Consider the following 14,751-nt stretch of genomic DNA (forward strand, 5'->3'; position numbering starts at 1 on the left):
TTACTGACAATTGCAGTGGCTTCCATTGCTATCTATCACAAAATAACAGGTTTGGTCAAAATACCAGTTACTAGTGAAAACAAAGTATGTGCCTATAAAGCATTATCACAAAAACTACATTAAATATTTTAATTAACAGGCTTGGCAACTGTCCTTTCAAACAAGTCCATTAATTTTTTTTCCTTCTTCCTTTAAACCATTTCTGCAGTAAAGGCTGAATTTCATCCAGCTTATTCAATGTGCCTGAATCTTCCCCTAAGAATAAAACTATTATGTAGCTGATATTTTTTGTTATATAGCCAGCTTCTTAAATAAAAAGGAGCATGCGATTTTAAACTCATTAAGGAATTTTCAGTAAGCAGGTTTCAGTAAACATGGTTTGTAACCAAATGACCAATTTCCTGCTGCAAGGAGCTGATTTGTGGTACTTCAAGATAATCAAGACTTACTAATAACTTGTCTTTACAGTTCACTTCAGGGATAAAAACAAATTTAGCCGTTTCATAATACAGGTAAACAATTACTAACAAAAAATAAGGCTTAATGGACTCTGCAGAGAAGTAAGAGATCACAACTTTACATAACAAGTTTATTCCACTACACTAAACAATACGAACAGGCATTTTAACATTCAGCTGCCCAAGATCTTCCATTAAGAGACCAGGTGTCAATATATTATGTATAATCCTACTTTTACATTGTATCATGGAAGTTAGTAAGCAAGGACATACAGTTTGTAAGACTTAAGTAACTTAAAGTTAAAAATCAGGAACACAGGGCAGAGAAAAATATTCTTGATCACTGTATAAAGAGCAAAGAACTACTCCACATTACAGTGGTGCTCAAAAGATTCTTGGCAAGTTGCACCCCTTCTGTTTTTAAGACAGCATTTCATCTCCTTTCTTGCCTTGTGATCCAACTTGCCAGACATCCTGCAACAAATGAAAGGCCTGGCACTAACCCATACGCAGCTTTACCATCCATGAGGAAAATCAGAACACCACCTCCCCCACCAAGACTCTCAAATTTTGCTATCCCTCCTATGGAACTTAGTTCATGTTGTATTTAATAAAGTCCATCCCATCTGAACCCCAAGCCAGAAATCAAGGGAAAAGCATTTTCAGGATATGAAACAAAATTAAGGAGCACTCATTTCTACCAGATTTCAACCTGTTGCTAAACTTTTGACTCTTGTAACAAAATAACAATGTGATTTTAGAAGAATTCAGCTACAACATAGACAACTTTTCTGGTGTATTTGGTGTTTTACACTTTAATCTATGAGTATAGACTGCATGACTATACCTCCTAGAGTAAAAATTTAAATAAATGTCAAGATGCATGTTAAAAAATATGTGCAGGGTTTAGTGAGAAACATGAATGTATTCTGAAAGTGTTCTCCTCTGTACCTGATTTATATAAGCGTAGAGCTCTTCTAAACTAAGAACATAAAAAGGTATGCTATATTGTTGACTACAGAATACTGCAAAGTTTTATTGCCATTTAAACAAAGAAGCCATAACAGTTAAATGAGCTCAGGCAATAGGTTTCAGCATCAAAAGGTGCCAGCTGTAAAGAGTTATGGCTAATTGAATATGGAACTCCTGCTTAATCAGATAACTGCTCTGCTATTTCCAAATGAAATGCCATTTCCATACTGTCTGAAAATGGCCTATTTTATTGGTAACCAGAGAAAACAATATAAACTGTAAATAACATTAAGTGCTCTGTTTACCCATTCCAGGGACTGAAGTAGCAGGGGATCCAGGGCGTCTTGGTAAAACATTTGACTGCAAGGGTGGCACAACAGTTCTTTCTGGGGGTCCACTCAGAGCTGATGCGTCTCTCTGCAGATTAGGAGATGCTGGAACCAGTGATTTTGGAGAGCCTTGTTTAGGAGTTGCAGGCAGGGGCGTAGAAGCATTTCTTTGAGCTGTGGTCCTCTGACGAATTTCTGACAAGAACATGTGCATACTGAATTTAACATCTAGCATTAGAAGCAAGAGATTAGTAAAAGTACATATCATTATTATACATACATACCATCATTAATATCATTATTCCAGTCAGCACATTACAGAGTCAAACAAAACCAGAAGGGTCTATAACTAAAGATCACTAGTTGCCTGGCTGAGCATGCATAGAAATAAAACCCCACACAGAATTCTGTATTTTAATAGCAATAATCATTAACTGTTAAATATTTAGGGCAAAATTATTCTAGGAGAAAATTAGCAGATACCTACCTTACAATTCTGTTCTCTAAGGCAGAATGTTGGAGATATGAACAGCTAGATATCAAACCACAATGTACAGACAGAACTGACCACTCTTTTTACTCTGTGGTTTAAATATGCTTCCAAGTATCTAGCTTTCCATGGGGCCAAAAACTATTCAATGTCTAAAATATCCGAGCTAAATGCCCAGAGTTAAGACTTTTTCAGATTGGATAAATGAAACTATTCTAAAGTCAGAAGAAAACTTAATGCTTCATTCAGATCATATAGTTTTGTTCACTTTTTTCAGCAACCCTACCAACAAGCCACATGCTTGGATTCTCACGAAGTAAGAACGGGCTCTGCTGGAACACGTCCTTACTTTTACCTCTTCTCACTCCACTATCAGAGTTACTATTAAATCGCTATTACAGAAAAACTTAATAGGTTTCCTCAGTTCTTACCTGAAGCCAGAGTTCTCATTAACACCAATGGGAATATCATCCCAATAATATATTAAGGTTTAGATATTATATTATTCATGCAAACCTGAAGTTCCATTATATTTATAAGTGAGTTTGTTCCCCTAAACAAGCCAGAAATAGTGCTCACAAATAGCCGTCACTACCACCTATTTCTCATCCCATCTATAGCTAATCACCTCTAGGGAGCCTTTGAAATACACTATTGCAACAAATCAAATTGAAACGTAACCCTCACTTTAGGGCTGTGGACATTAACACAGTTAACAGTGGTTCCCAAGTGACAGCTTAGTCTCTAAAAGGTACACCTCAAGAATACCTAGGCCTAAGGCTCTAGTACCCTACAGAGTTAGGGTCTAGCTCCCACATTAGTTTAAACAAGTTTGCTTGTCTTCCTTCACAACAAATGGAATTTAACATTAGAATTGGAGTTTAAATTCATCTCCCTGAGTTTCAAGATTAGAGAGATTTTATCTGCTGACTTTGGTCAGGCTGGAAGAGTTTAAATCCTTAGCAGGCAGTTTACAGGTCCACTGGTGACCTGCCACGGGGAGATGGGTGTGCTGAAGTCTGAAGGAATGATCCCTATCCCCAAAAGTACAATACTACCACGCTAAGCTTCTGTATGGGCTGGAGGAGGTGGGGAGTGTGCGACATCAGCTTACACTAGCTAAGAAAGAGTTGCTATCACTGAAGGACTAGGTCAAACATAAAAGTTCAGTTGGAAAAATCACCAACGTCTAGTGCCATGAAATTGCAACATACATAGGCTATGTTCTTGCCTACTTATCTGTATATATAAATAGGATTAATATACACCAGAAGAAAGAATAAAAGACTCTTTGGTATCATCAGTTAGAAGGCTACAACCCCACAAAGCCTCACTAAAAATCCACCTAGTTCAGTTTCCTACATAGCAGAACAAATTACTAATTTTCCTCTGCCACACCTTCATGTGCATGACTGTGTTACTTCACACAACTTTATTGTCCAAGTTAGATCACCCAATGAGTATGAAAATTCTGTATTTTAACTTGGTTTTAACAAGAAAAGTTTGTCCCCTCACTATTTAAACTGATCAGAATAAGGAAACCAGGACAAATTGGTGAGATAGTTGCAGAAATTCCTTTAATGGTTCCTTGGTGACTTGTTTCAATTTTGAAAACTGCTCCTGTGTTGACAGTTTTATTTTAATCAGGAATTCATTTATTATGAGCCTCACCATTGACATTTCTTGGAGAGCTTTTTGTGAGAAACCCTAGTAGTAACCTTTCAAGTCTAACTACACTAGAATAATTGCGTCATCCTCTCCATGCCATCTGACCAACAGGCATGCCTCATCTACAAAAAATATATTGATTCTGCCCCACGATTTATTAATCCATATGTTCAAGTTTGTGTTAAGAGTTTCCACTCATGTATAGTTTCAAAAATCAAGCTAAAAGGTATGCAATTTCTCAAGTCTTCTCGGCTCAACAGATCTTTAAAAAATGAGTGATAAATATGAAGCCTAACTCCACTTGTTCCAAGATCATTTTAAATATCTATAAAAAGATATTTTAATCTACTGCTAAGATTTTCTTCATTCTTTTTCATTACAAAGCCTGCTTTATTATGGTTTTACATATAAAAATGTCAAAGATCATGACTATAATTTCTACATATGGATGTTACTTCTACATTTTGAAGGCTGCCTTCCTATATCATGCGGTTTAAGTATGTCAATTTTGGTTGCTTAACAGCTGAGTGTTTCAATAGGTCATAGATATATCCATGTTTATTCTGAGCCCATAATACACTATTCCTAAGCAGTTTCCATGCCACCTGCAAGAGCTTTGCCCCTTTTGCCTATTCTTTCTGAAGGGTCATTTTTGGCAAGCCTCCTTTAAAAAGACCTTCAATTTTTAAAAAGTTACTGTGACTTTAATGATGCTTTCCCCATATTTTTGCTCCTACAAAGATGTTGAACCCACGTACCTTACAGTCAGTATCAGAGAGATGTGCTTCAGTACTTTTAGTCTCATTACAGAGGTAAGAATGCAATACTCATTGCTAGTTTCCACAAAATTATATCAGGTTATTCACAAGGCTTCCTCCCTCCCCCCCCCAAAGTTCATGTGGCTTTCACTCTATTCTTATTTCATATTTAAGAGAACTTGCCAACACTCTGCTCCTCCCCAAGTAAGAGAAGTTAGCAGAAGAACTTACGTTATGAGAAAATGAGAAATGCTCTCCTTGGTGAGACCAATAGCCCATCCATCCCAGTATTTCATCTCTTAAGAGTGGTTGCAGATGTTATTTAATGACAACACACAAAACTGAATGATTTCTGTTGCTTACATCTCTGATACCACCCCCAGGATCCATAAACACATTGTCAGGGACATTGGAGAGTACAGCCCTGTCTAATCATATTAGTATCACATATGGACCTTGTTGCCCATGAACTCCTCTAATTCTTTTTAAACCTGCTGGCCACTTCCACAATAACAGACTTAATATTCTTCTGCAGTACCCGGATATGATCTATATACTTCTCAAATTGCCTTACGTTGAGAAGCAATGTGTTAATAATGAGCCTCTTGCAAAGTTACAGATTTCCGTAACTCCAGTTCCACAAGTTAGCTGAGTAACATGTCTGTCAGGTCTCAACACTTAACACAACATACAGCTACTGCTGATGTAGCTTTAATGAAGTTTTGCAATTTTCCAAGGTTTTTTCTTCCCTGAATTATTTTTGTGCATCTGCAAACCAACTGTATGAAGACAGATAAGTAACTTAAAAATAGAACTCTTATTCTTCAAGCACACTGGAGTCCAAACTCCACAGTTACCAGCACTGAACAAAATAGATACATAAGCAGACACATTACTTAACAGGGCTACTACTCACAACTGATGATTCAGTATGATCTCTTAAAGAATATTAAGGTATTGCCAGTGGTGAGACAGCTGTATCTTTCATGTTTACAAGCATAACTATTTTATTCCTCCCTCACTTCAAAACTTTTATTTTTGTACAGAAAAATACATCATTTTTAAAGAGCTAAAGCACAATGCAGGTCAATATATAGTTCACATAACTTGTTGGCTTTAGTAGCAAAGACCAACCAAGAATTTTCTTTCTTCCTATTCTCCCTATTTTTTTCATACAGCCAAAGTACTGAATAACTATGTTCTTATTAACTCTACCCCTCAAAACATTTCTGAATAAAATTGCCCTTAAGTTTTCAGATTCCTTTCCTTCTGGATTTCCATGTGCTTTCTTATGCCAAACTCAAGATTCATCTGAATCATCTGTTAAAACTACAATTATTTAAGTGCATGTCAAAATCACAAAAACTGCAAAAAGAGCTAAATACATATGAAAATTGGGGCACTACCAGTTGTTCTCCTGAGTACCAACTATTATGTAATGCTGATTAAATCTTTGTACTAATTAGTATGATGCACAAGTTTCCATTTCAACTGGTAAGTCAACAACATACCAACTAACTAGTCTTTCATCAGCTGCCGCATACACAGCATTGTCCAATGTGATTACACGCTGGTCATTATTCACCCTCTTTTCAAAAAGACTCAGTTACAGAGCTCAAGATAATGAGTTCTGCTGTCTGGCTAGTTTGTGTCCAAAGTGAGCAAAGAGAAGATCAAGGAAACTTTAATGTTAACTTGTTAACAGATACTTTATTATTCCCAATCACTACAATTCTACCACATATTGCATACACCAAATTACACCACAACCACATTAAGGTGTCATCTAGTTACAATAAGTTATATACTGCACAGAAGCTTATATTTGTTTTGCACAGATATTATTTAGCATGAACTGCAATAAGCTAGTAGGTTTTTTGATAGCTAAAAATTGAAATAATTACTGCACATACCAAGACCAAGTTATTTAGAAAATAAGTCTCCACAATTTCACAAGCCAAAGCCAAATACAGCAGGTCCCTCCTGGACTATAATGCATCTACAAAATACAATAGTCTGAATATCCACTTTTACATGGACAAAAAGCAGCACCAATTCTAAATTCAATGTGTTAGAGAACAGACTGAAAAGAGAAAAAAGGAAGTTGTGCTATATATGAACAAAATTATATAGAATCATTTAGGTTGGAAAAGACCCTTAAGATCATTGAATCCAACCGTAAACCATGATAACTTACAAAATTTATTTTCCAAAATCCTTTCCAAGGCTAAACTGCACTTTTATTCAGGATAAAGTAAATTGCTTACTTTAACATGGATGCACCAAAAGAAGTTGACTAATGTTTGAATCAGAAGTGTACTTTACATTTTCTCAATTGTGTCCCCACTTAGAGGTCTCTAGTTCACACCATAACACAGTCTCAGAGAGCACCACTTACATTCTTCTCAAATGAAATTAAACTGAAAGATGCCCTCCAACAAGTCCATGAGACCGGTTTACAGCTAGCCCTACATAAAACCCATAAACATATATAGTGTGGGCAAACTCCTCAACAACAACTGTTTCACTCTACCAATCTACTCCTATTATACCACACATTAATGTAGACTACAGCCTATAGCGGCTGGCTCTCAGAAATACTTCCAGCTCTCCCAGAACATCTCCCTCACAGCCCTTCTGTTAACAGTCAAGTCAAAATCAACACAACACACTGTATGTTGGATCCAACTAACCTGCTTTTGACTCGCTCAGAACCTGGATCAAAAGCACATGCACTGTGCTTTGTAAACCTAAACATACACAAGACTAGTTAAGTAATAGGGACTGAGCAACTCACTTGTCACCATCACTACTTACACAGCCTGGGCAGAGGGGAAGGAAACTCTTTAGGAGTTTCAAAAATGCTGGTGATATCTCTTAATAAAGCCAGAGTGACTAAAGACTTCTCATTATCTATTTAATTTATAGCTAGTTATCTCCAGATCTCCACACAGAAACACACATTGCCAGGCAGTTTCATATCCTGGTCAGCATTACTTGCATTCTACAAACAGATCTGTCACCCAACTTCTGGACTGATTTCTAACGTATCTCAAGGAGAAGGATGAATATAATGAGTTAACAAAAAATCAGACTACCTAAACACTACAGGTATGACAAAGTTCTTGGCAACCACCCATGAGCTGTATGAAGACAGAGAACAGAACAGGGTGTCAGAATGGCCCTTCAGCCTTAAAAAACTATGAATGCTGCAGAAATGGAATGATGGGAGAGACAGGTAAGGAGCAAACTTGAGAAAAAGCTGTTGTGCCTAGGACACCAGAAGAGATAACAGCTTTACTGCTAATGTACTGCACTGCAACTACTCACTGTCAATGTCAACAAGTAAGGATGGGCTAAAAATGTTTTCATGACAATTTGAAGCTAAGCAAGAAGAACAAAACAGTGGATTTCACCATGCAGCTTATAAACACCTTTGTTAGTAAATCCAGGTACTCTGCACCCATCAAAACCATCATTCCAAGAGCGAAAAATGAGACAAATAAGAGTTTGGTTACTCACAAGAATTAGACACAAAGTTGACAATTCTAATATATGCTCTAAAGCAATCTGTTTATTTTATGGAAAATTATGCACATTAGATTCTGCAGTTTATTCTCAGCACCAGCTCCTACAGGTCTAAGTTGGTTATAACAGCAAATTAGTACTCACACTGTATTATAATACTGAAGATACCTACAAAGGTCTGTCTCAAAGTGCCCCTTATACTGTGTTAATACTAGCATTTTCAGTTTAACTACACATATTATACTAAATTTTAAGAAAAAACTTAACAGTAGGTTTTTTGCATAAATATTTTTTTTTATTTGTAGTCCACATTTTTAATGCAAACATTCTACTGGGAGAATGTGAGGGAGAGATCTTTTCAGTCTTGAAACCTGTGTGTGCAATCTAGAAACAAGGCTTCCTTGAAATGCATGCAAGTTTTTTCTATTTCTTTTATTTTCAACAGCACCTTTAAGTGGAACACACAAAATAGTAAAGAACCATCCATTCTTTGCATCTAGAAAGTATCTGATTTCTGCCCTAGCTTTGTGGAATCTCTCCATCCACCACATAAAAGTAGTTTAAGCACTGCATTAGGAAAGGTCTAACTAGCCAGACACAGAAACAGAACTGAAAAGCTAAGTCAGTGAACATTAGATAAGATTTGAAAGCACCTTAGTATTCTAGAAAAATTGCAAGTATGCCACAAGAAGTTAATTTTCTCTCTGCTTTAGCATCGAGCAGCATTAAACATCCTGCTGTCTAGAAGAGCATCAACCTTTAGTAATAGATCCCTTGTCTGAAAAATACAGAACAGTAATGGGCATAGTCTAATAAACAGTCTATTAACCCTAAATAAAGGTCAATTGATCTACAAATTTTATCACAGAGAGACTTCTAGAGTGGAAATTGCTATGAAAGACGAGTATCAATGCTAAAGAGCAGCCATTTTACAGGGATATTACCTTGTCCAGGTCTTGGGGTTGCAGATGTTCCAGCAGATGGCAGTTCAGCCTCCTGCCAATTAATTATAAATAACATTATCTGAATGTGCAGCTCCATAGTACCTCTCATATTAAAATCAGTATCAATACCAAGATTACCTTTGCACTTGATTCTGGATCAAACCTTTCAAGGATTAATTTAGCAGTCTTGTACGTTTCCTTCTCCATTACTTCCTCAAGCTGGAAACAAAAGGTTCCACACATCAATACAGAATTCTTCAAAGTATTTTCTCCCCATCCTCCCATTTACAAGCAACTTATTAATGTTACCAAAAGGTGAAGCTCAGTCCAGTGAACCTGTAAGCATGTTCAGATACCTGCGCATTTGCTGTATTCAATGGAAATGAAATTTTGCTTTCAAAAATAGTTTCTAAACTCTAATGGGCTACTTGTATTTAACAGCTTTATTGCAAGGAAACACCAAATATTGCTAATTGTTTACATATAATGAGGAGAATAATTACATGCACCAACTTCAATAATGGAATGTGCAAAAATCTATCAGCCATCATTATTGGAAGTTATTAGACATGACAAGCAAATGACAGGCAATTCCTTAGATTTATTTCCTCACAGCACTTAATGCTATTAATTTAAGGAAGGTCGTTAGCCAAGTGCTTTACAGAATAAAGTCTCTGTGCCAATTAACTGCTGTCAGCATCGATTTTAGATTATTTATTAGCAGAAGCAATTAGCTTGCTGCAAATGCTGTGAAAACTCACTAACTAGAGAACAGCCATGGAATTTGCTCAAATGACTTTAAAGGCTGGATCTCCATCTTTACAGCGATTCAAACCGCTTTTCAGAAAAAAGGGAACATGTTAAGAATTTAAATAAAAAAATTTACTGAGAACTATGCATACTTTAGGGAGTGTAATTAAAGCATTTCATTATTACAGCATTTTATTTACAATGCACTCAAGTGGCTTTATAGCTAATGCATGGGCTTAATTAAAAAAGTAATCACTAGTAAAGTATCATTCTAGGGGTTAACAGCCAACATCAGAAGAAGCTTAGCTTTAAAACGGAGATAGTTGAAGTTATGACAAATAGCTAATATGTATAGAAATTATAATGCATTTTACAGTATCTTAAGCAGCCTTTTCTCCTAGATATGCTGACTAATGGCCATGTTCAGCTAGGAGTGGGGGGTTTGTTTGTTAAGTTTGCTGTTGACATAAACTGCAAAACTGAAAAGGTCAGTGGTCAAAAAATTAAATTCTCTCAAACTCATTTATCACTGCTAAAATAACAAATGTTGCAGGTTAACATGACTTTTACGCCATTATTTAGCTAGTGAGAAACTAAAGTTTCAGCCATTCTGCGTACACAGGCCTTGTAGGGGTTTTACCTTTAGACAGACCTCAGAATTACAAATAGACCTCAGAAGCTAAATAAAATTCACTCAATTTAATGGATACACAGTATCCATTTAACACTCACTCCTACACACACCACCAAAAGTTTAAGGCAAGGAATACTATCCAGGCTGTTAATTAAGGACTGTTGAAACAAGAGGGCGCAAAGAGGGAAGTAAAAATCAATTTCCTAAACTTGTATTTCAGCAAGACTTTGGAGTTAACCCACTAACTTCATAAAACAAATGCCACACAGTGCAGTAAGATCAGAATTAAGGGTCTAATAGGAAAAATAAAGTATTTATTGCTTATAAAAGTGAAAACCATACGGCAGACCTTTATACAAAGGGGTAAAGTTAGCGAGGTGAAGCTGCAAAGTGGGGAAGTGTTAACCGTCAGTGTCAGTATCTGGCCCCCAAATCAAAATTAAAAACCCCAAGTCTCTTTACATCAATGCACACAATTGTCTTTATAGCCACACAGGAAAATGAGAAATAACCTTCTGCAGGACAAAGTGACCTCTAGGAAGAGAGAAAACAGAATGTTCCACCATCACTTGACACTTTTCTTATCTAACACACTTCTTGCTACAGCAGTATTAGATAGAATGGTAGTTATTTGTGCATACGTAAGTTTTGCAAAAACAGTAACATTATTTTGAAATGGAAAAATGTAGCTCTCGATTCAGATGTCTAAGTTATTCTTCACATTATATAGTTATTGGATAATTCAACAAGTTACTCTTCATATTTCGAAATTCATATATAGCTTTATAATTCTAGTAAAGCTGAATCCGAACAAGATTCAGAAATTTCTTGAAAATGTATAGAAATTGTCAAGATTTCTATGAGCACACTCACAGTTCTCATTGTTTCACTTCTAGGATATATTTTTCTAAAATCAATTGAAATTTGGTTGACAATACCAAATAAGGAATCAAACAGGTCAAAGTTTACTTTGAGAAAATCAGTATAATTACTAGATGCAAATAAAAGCCTGTGTAAAATTTAAATGCTATCTCTACATTTGCATAGCAGAAGAAACTGGCTTGTGCACTGCCACAGCAAGCTCGTTTATAAGTGCAAATCAACATACTGACTTCTGGATTATTTACCACCCTGAAGCATAACCTTGGAAAGGTTAACCTAGTGCTGAGCACTGGCTCGCTAACACAGAAAATTGCTCGACACCTCCTGCTCTTCTTCCATAACATACTCTTCTGAGATCCAAAACTCTTTCCACAAAAACATTTTCTACTTTCTGCCAAGGGCTAATTCATAGTCTATTATTATCCAGCTTAAATGCCGAGTAACCAGGATCACAAGTGAAGCCTCTATGAAAGTTAAAATCCATGATTAGGCTGATATTTCAAACTTACTTCATGGAATTAACCACATCTTAATAAAGAAGCATGGTCATGTACCACATTCTCTCCTATGAATAATTGCATGGATGGTCGTCTTTCCAACTGGCAACCAAACAGAATTCCTGTGGCAATGACATCAGTTGCCTATATTGAAAAGTAATATGAGTAATGTATTTTAAGCTTCTTGTAAATGCGATTTAGCAACTGGAAGTCTGAAGTATCAGCACAGTGCAAACTACTTATTCGCCATACTACCACGCGAGTCCTTAAATTGAATTACTTGGTATGTCAAACCCAACTATGGAGAGGTACCTCTATGTTCACACAAAGCCACAAGATTCATTTCAGTCTACCATGTAAGATATGCAAGTACACATAGCAAAAGTTTCCTTAAAATAGGAAATAAATCATTTAAGCCACAATAATCAAGTGTACTCTGGATAGATCCATGCAAACAGTAAAACCACCAAAGTAACTGTTTTGTGTGAACACTGCATGAAAGAAATAAGTAATTTGATCATTCATCAGTAAATATGATTTTTAACCATATTTTGAGCTTCCAATTGCACGTTTGCAGTACTCTAGCATATATTGGGTAGACAAGACTGGGCTTATACAACAACCAACTCCTAGTAGAGTTTTTGTCACATACTGGAGGTTACCAAAACATCTACAGTTTTCTATGCCTGGAAGACTGAAGGTATAAAGTTCATTAAACAGTAGTTATTTTAAAGAATAAAATTCATATGCTGCGTTTTTTTTCCATTATTAACGTAACTGCAAGGCAGCCTTGAAATCAGACTTTTTTTTTTCTTGGAGAATTAACAGATGCAACTTTCTAAATTCTTACCTGAAATGGCTAGGAAGTCTGTCCAAGACTAATATTACACTCAGCCTACTATAACAGAATAGCTGAGCAAGCTTCAGCAAAGTTTAATTCTAACATTAGCAAAGTAATTACTATACTATCTTCACAACTCTGTCCTCAGGCTAAGAATTATCCCATCTTTAAGACTACTGCTCCAGGTAAAGTCTCCACTAATTCCCACTTGTAGCAGCTTAATACATGTCCTGTGCCCTTGCTTTAACATGCTTAACCCTCTGAACTTGCTCATCTATACACATTCAGGCTTAAGGGCTGACATCCTCATTAACTGAGAACTCTGAGGCCAAAGTTACAGCTACACAATCACAAACACAACCAGAGTATCCCTTACGATCAAGGAGGGAAAAAAAGTTGTATCCTGAAGTAGTGTCTTAATTATAGCTAATGAACTTAATCCCTACCCCCAATCCATAAAGAAACACTCAATAAGTTTTAAAGCATTCACTAGGAAAAAAGTAGTGTAGAAAGTCGGTTCTGGGGAAAATAAGTATTACATAAACTTTGAGTCGAAGTACAGGACAGACAATATTAATGGGCATTTCCAGATGAAGTATCTATATTTGTGTTTGTTAGGTATTTTACCCACACCAATATCCATGTGATTATGCCGCCAAAAACTGAAGCCTTTTGAACAGAACTGAAGTTCTATTGAGCAGCTCATTGCACAGCCACCAGAGCATTGTATCTAGATGAGGAGCTTACTCCGTTATAGGTACCCTTCAGCATGTAAGCCATGTCACTAGGGAAAAGGTGGACCACACGCCTGTAAAACACAAGTACTGTAACATTTTTCAAAGGACAATTGCCTTCAACATAAGATTTCTCCAGCAATCAGGTAGCTGAGCTGCAATGAAGTGAAAAACCATAGCTGTTGTGGCAGGCTGACAGTGCCTAGACAACAATTTGCATTACAAATAAACAGGAAATACGTAATTTACTTATCCCAGATACTTTGAGGATCACAACATAAATATCTTAGTAACTAATCCTATTTGCAAACTCAGTAGCAAATCAGAATCCAACAGGGAAAAAAATTCTCTCCCTCCCCTCTTCCCATTACTTTACTTGGCAAAGGTTTTTCGGTTGTAGGCGTAAAAAGTAGGTGTTGCTACAGTTATTCATAGCCACAGATAGTCCTAAGGAAGTTAATCCAAAACAAAACCAAATCTGAGTATTATCTAAACCAAATTATTACAGAATGCAATTTTATGAGTGTTTTTATCTAAAATACAAATTATATTGTCTCATTACCTGCATCCACTTCCACGTCATTTCAACATGCTAGGTTTCATGTATGATGATCTAATTTTAATGCTTAATTGAATACCTTTAAATTATGATGAAACTCCCGAGTCAATCTTCTGAGTAAAAAATACCAACACCGTGCTGATTCAAGAGGTTGCAATAAGTCTTCTGTTTCTGGTTCATTGCTAGGAACCAGGCACCCACAAGATCAGGAGGCAATCATGGACTTTTTATTCCCCTCAGATTGAAAAATAGCTGAGTTATAGGTTATTGACTTCCCAGAACTCTGTTTTACTAACCCTATTTAGAAGTTTGTCTTTAATGATTAAAGCTTGACATGCATATATACTAATGGCAATTTATATTTCCAGGTTTAAACTTTCCATAGTTACATTATAATTTCTGTTCACAAAGTATTCGTGCAGATGTTTAATTTTTAACTACTGCCTGCTCTTCTACAATATGTTGTTTTGATTATTTGCATATGCAAAATACACATTTACATCTTGTTTCAACAGCATCAATTATCAAAGTGAAAAACACTCCCCTTTATAAACCAGCTTTTTCCTCACTAATCTTTTATTCAATGCCTTTTATTTAAAGAAGTGCTTCTCACACACAAAAAATCAATTCAGCATCACTAGTTCTTCTAGAATAAATATTAATATTTTCATGATTACAGAAAAATAAACTTAAACTGAAATTAAGGC

The 14,751-nt window shown here is 36.1% G+C and overlaps 1 protein-coding gene across 10 annotated transcripts in view; it reads right to left on the reverse strand.

The window, feature by feature from the left end:
• Positions 1–14,751, reverse strand: part of LNPK (lunapark, ER junction formation factor) — a 54,921-nt gene that overhangs the window by 25,137 nt on the left and 15,033 nt on the right. For 7 of the 10 annotated variants that reach the window (XR_012044278.1, XR_012044279.1, XR_012044277.1 and 4 more), the window contains 3 exons: positions 9,286–9,366; positions 9,148–9,199; positions 1,736–1,987 (listed from right to left, as the gene is read on the reverse strand). Coding sequence is in view for 7 of the 10 variants with exons in the window: in XM_072874113.1 (XP_072730214.1) it covers positions 1,736–1,987; positions 9,148–9,199; positions 9,286–9,366 (385 nt within the window). In the remaining 3 variants the exon portion in view is untranslated. The remainder of the gene's footprint in view (positions 1–1,735; positions 1,988–9,147; positions 9,200–9,285; positions 9,367–14,751) is intronic. The other 3 variants (XM_072874110.1, XM_072874115.1, XM_072874114.1) reach the window with 1 other exon arrangement.

This window comes from Ciconia boyciana, chromosome 10 (assembly GCF_034638445.1).
Source record: "Ciconia boyciana chromosome 10, ASM3463844v1, whole genome shotgun sequence".
In the NCBI taxonomy this organism is placed as follows: Eukaryota; Metazoa; Chordata; class Aves; order Ciconiiformes; family Ciconiidae; genus Ciconia; species Ciconia boyciana.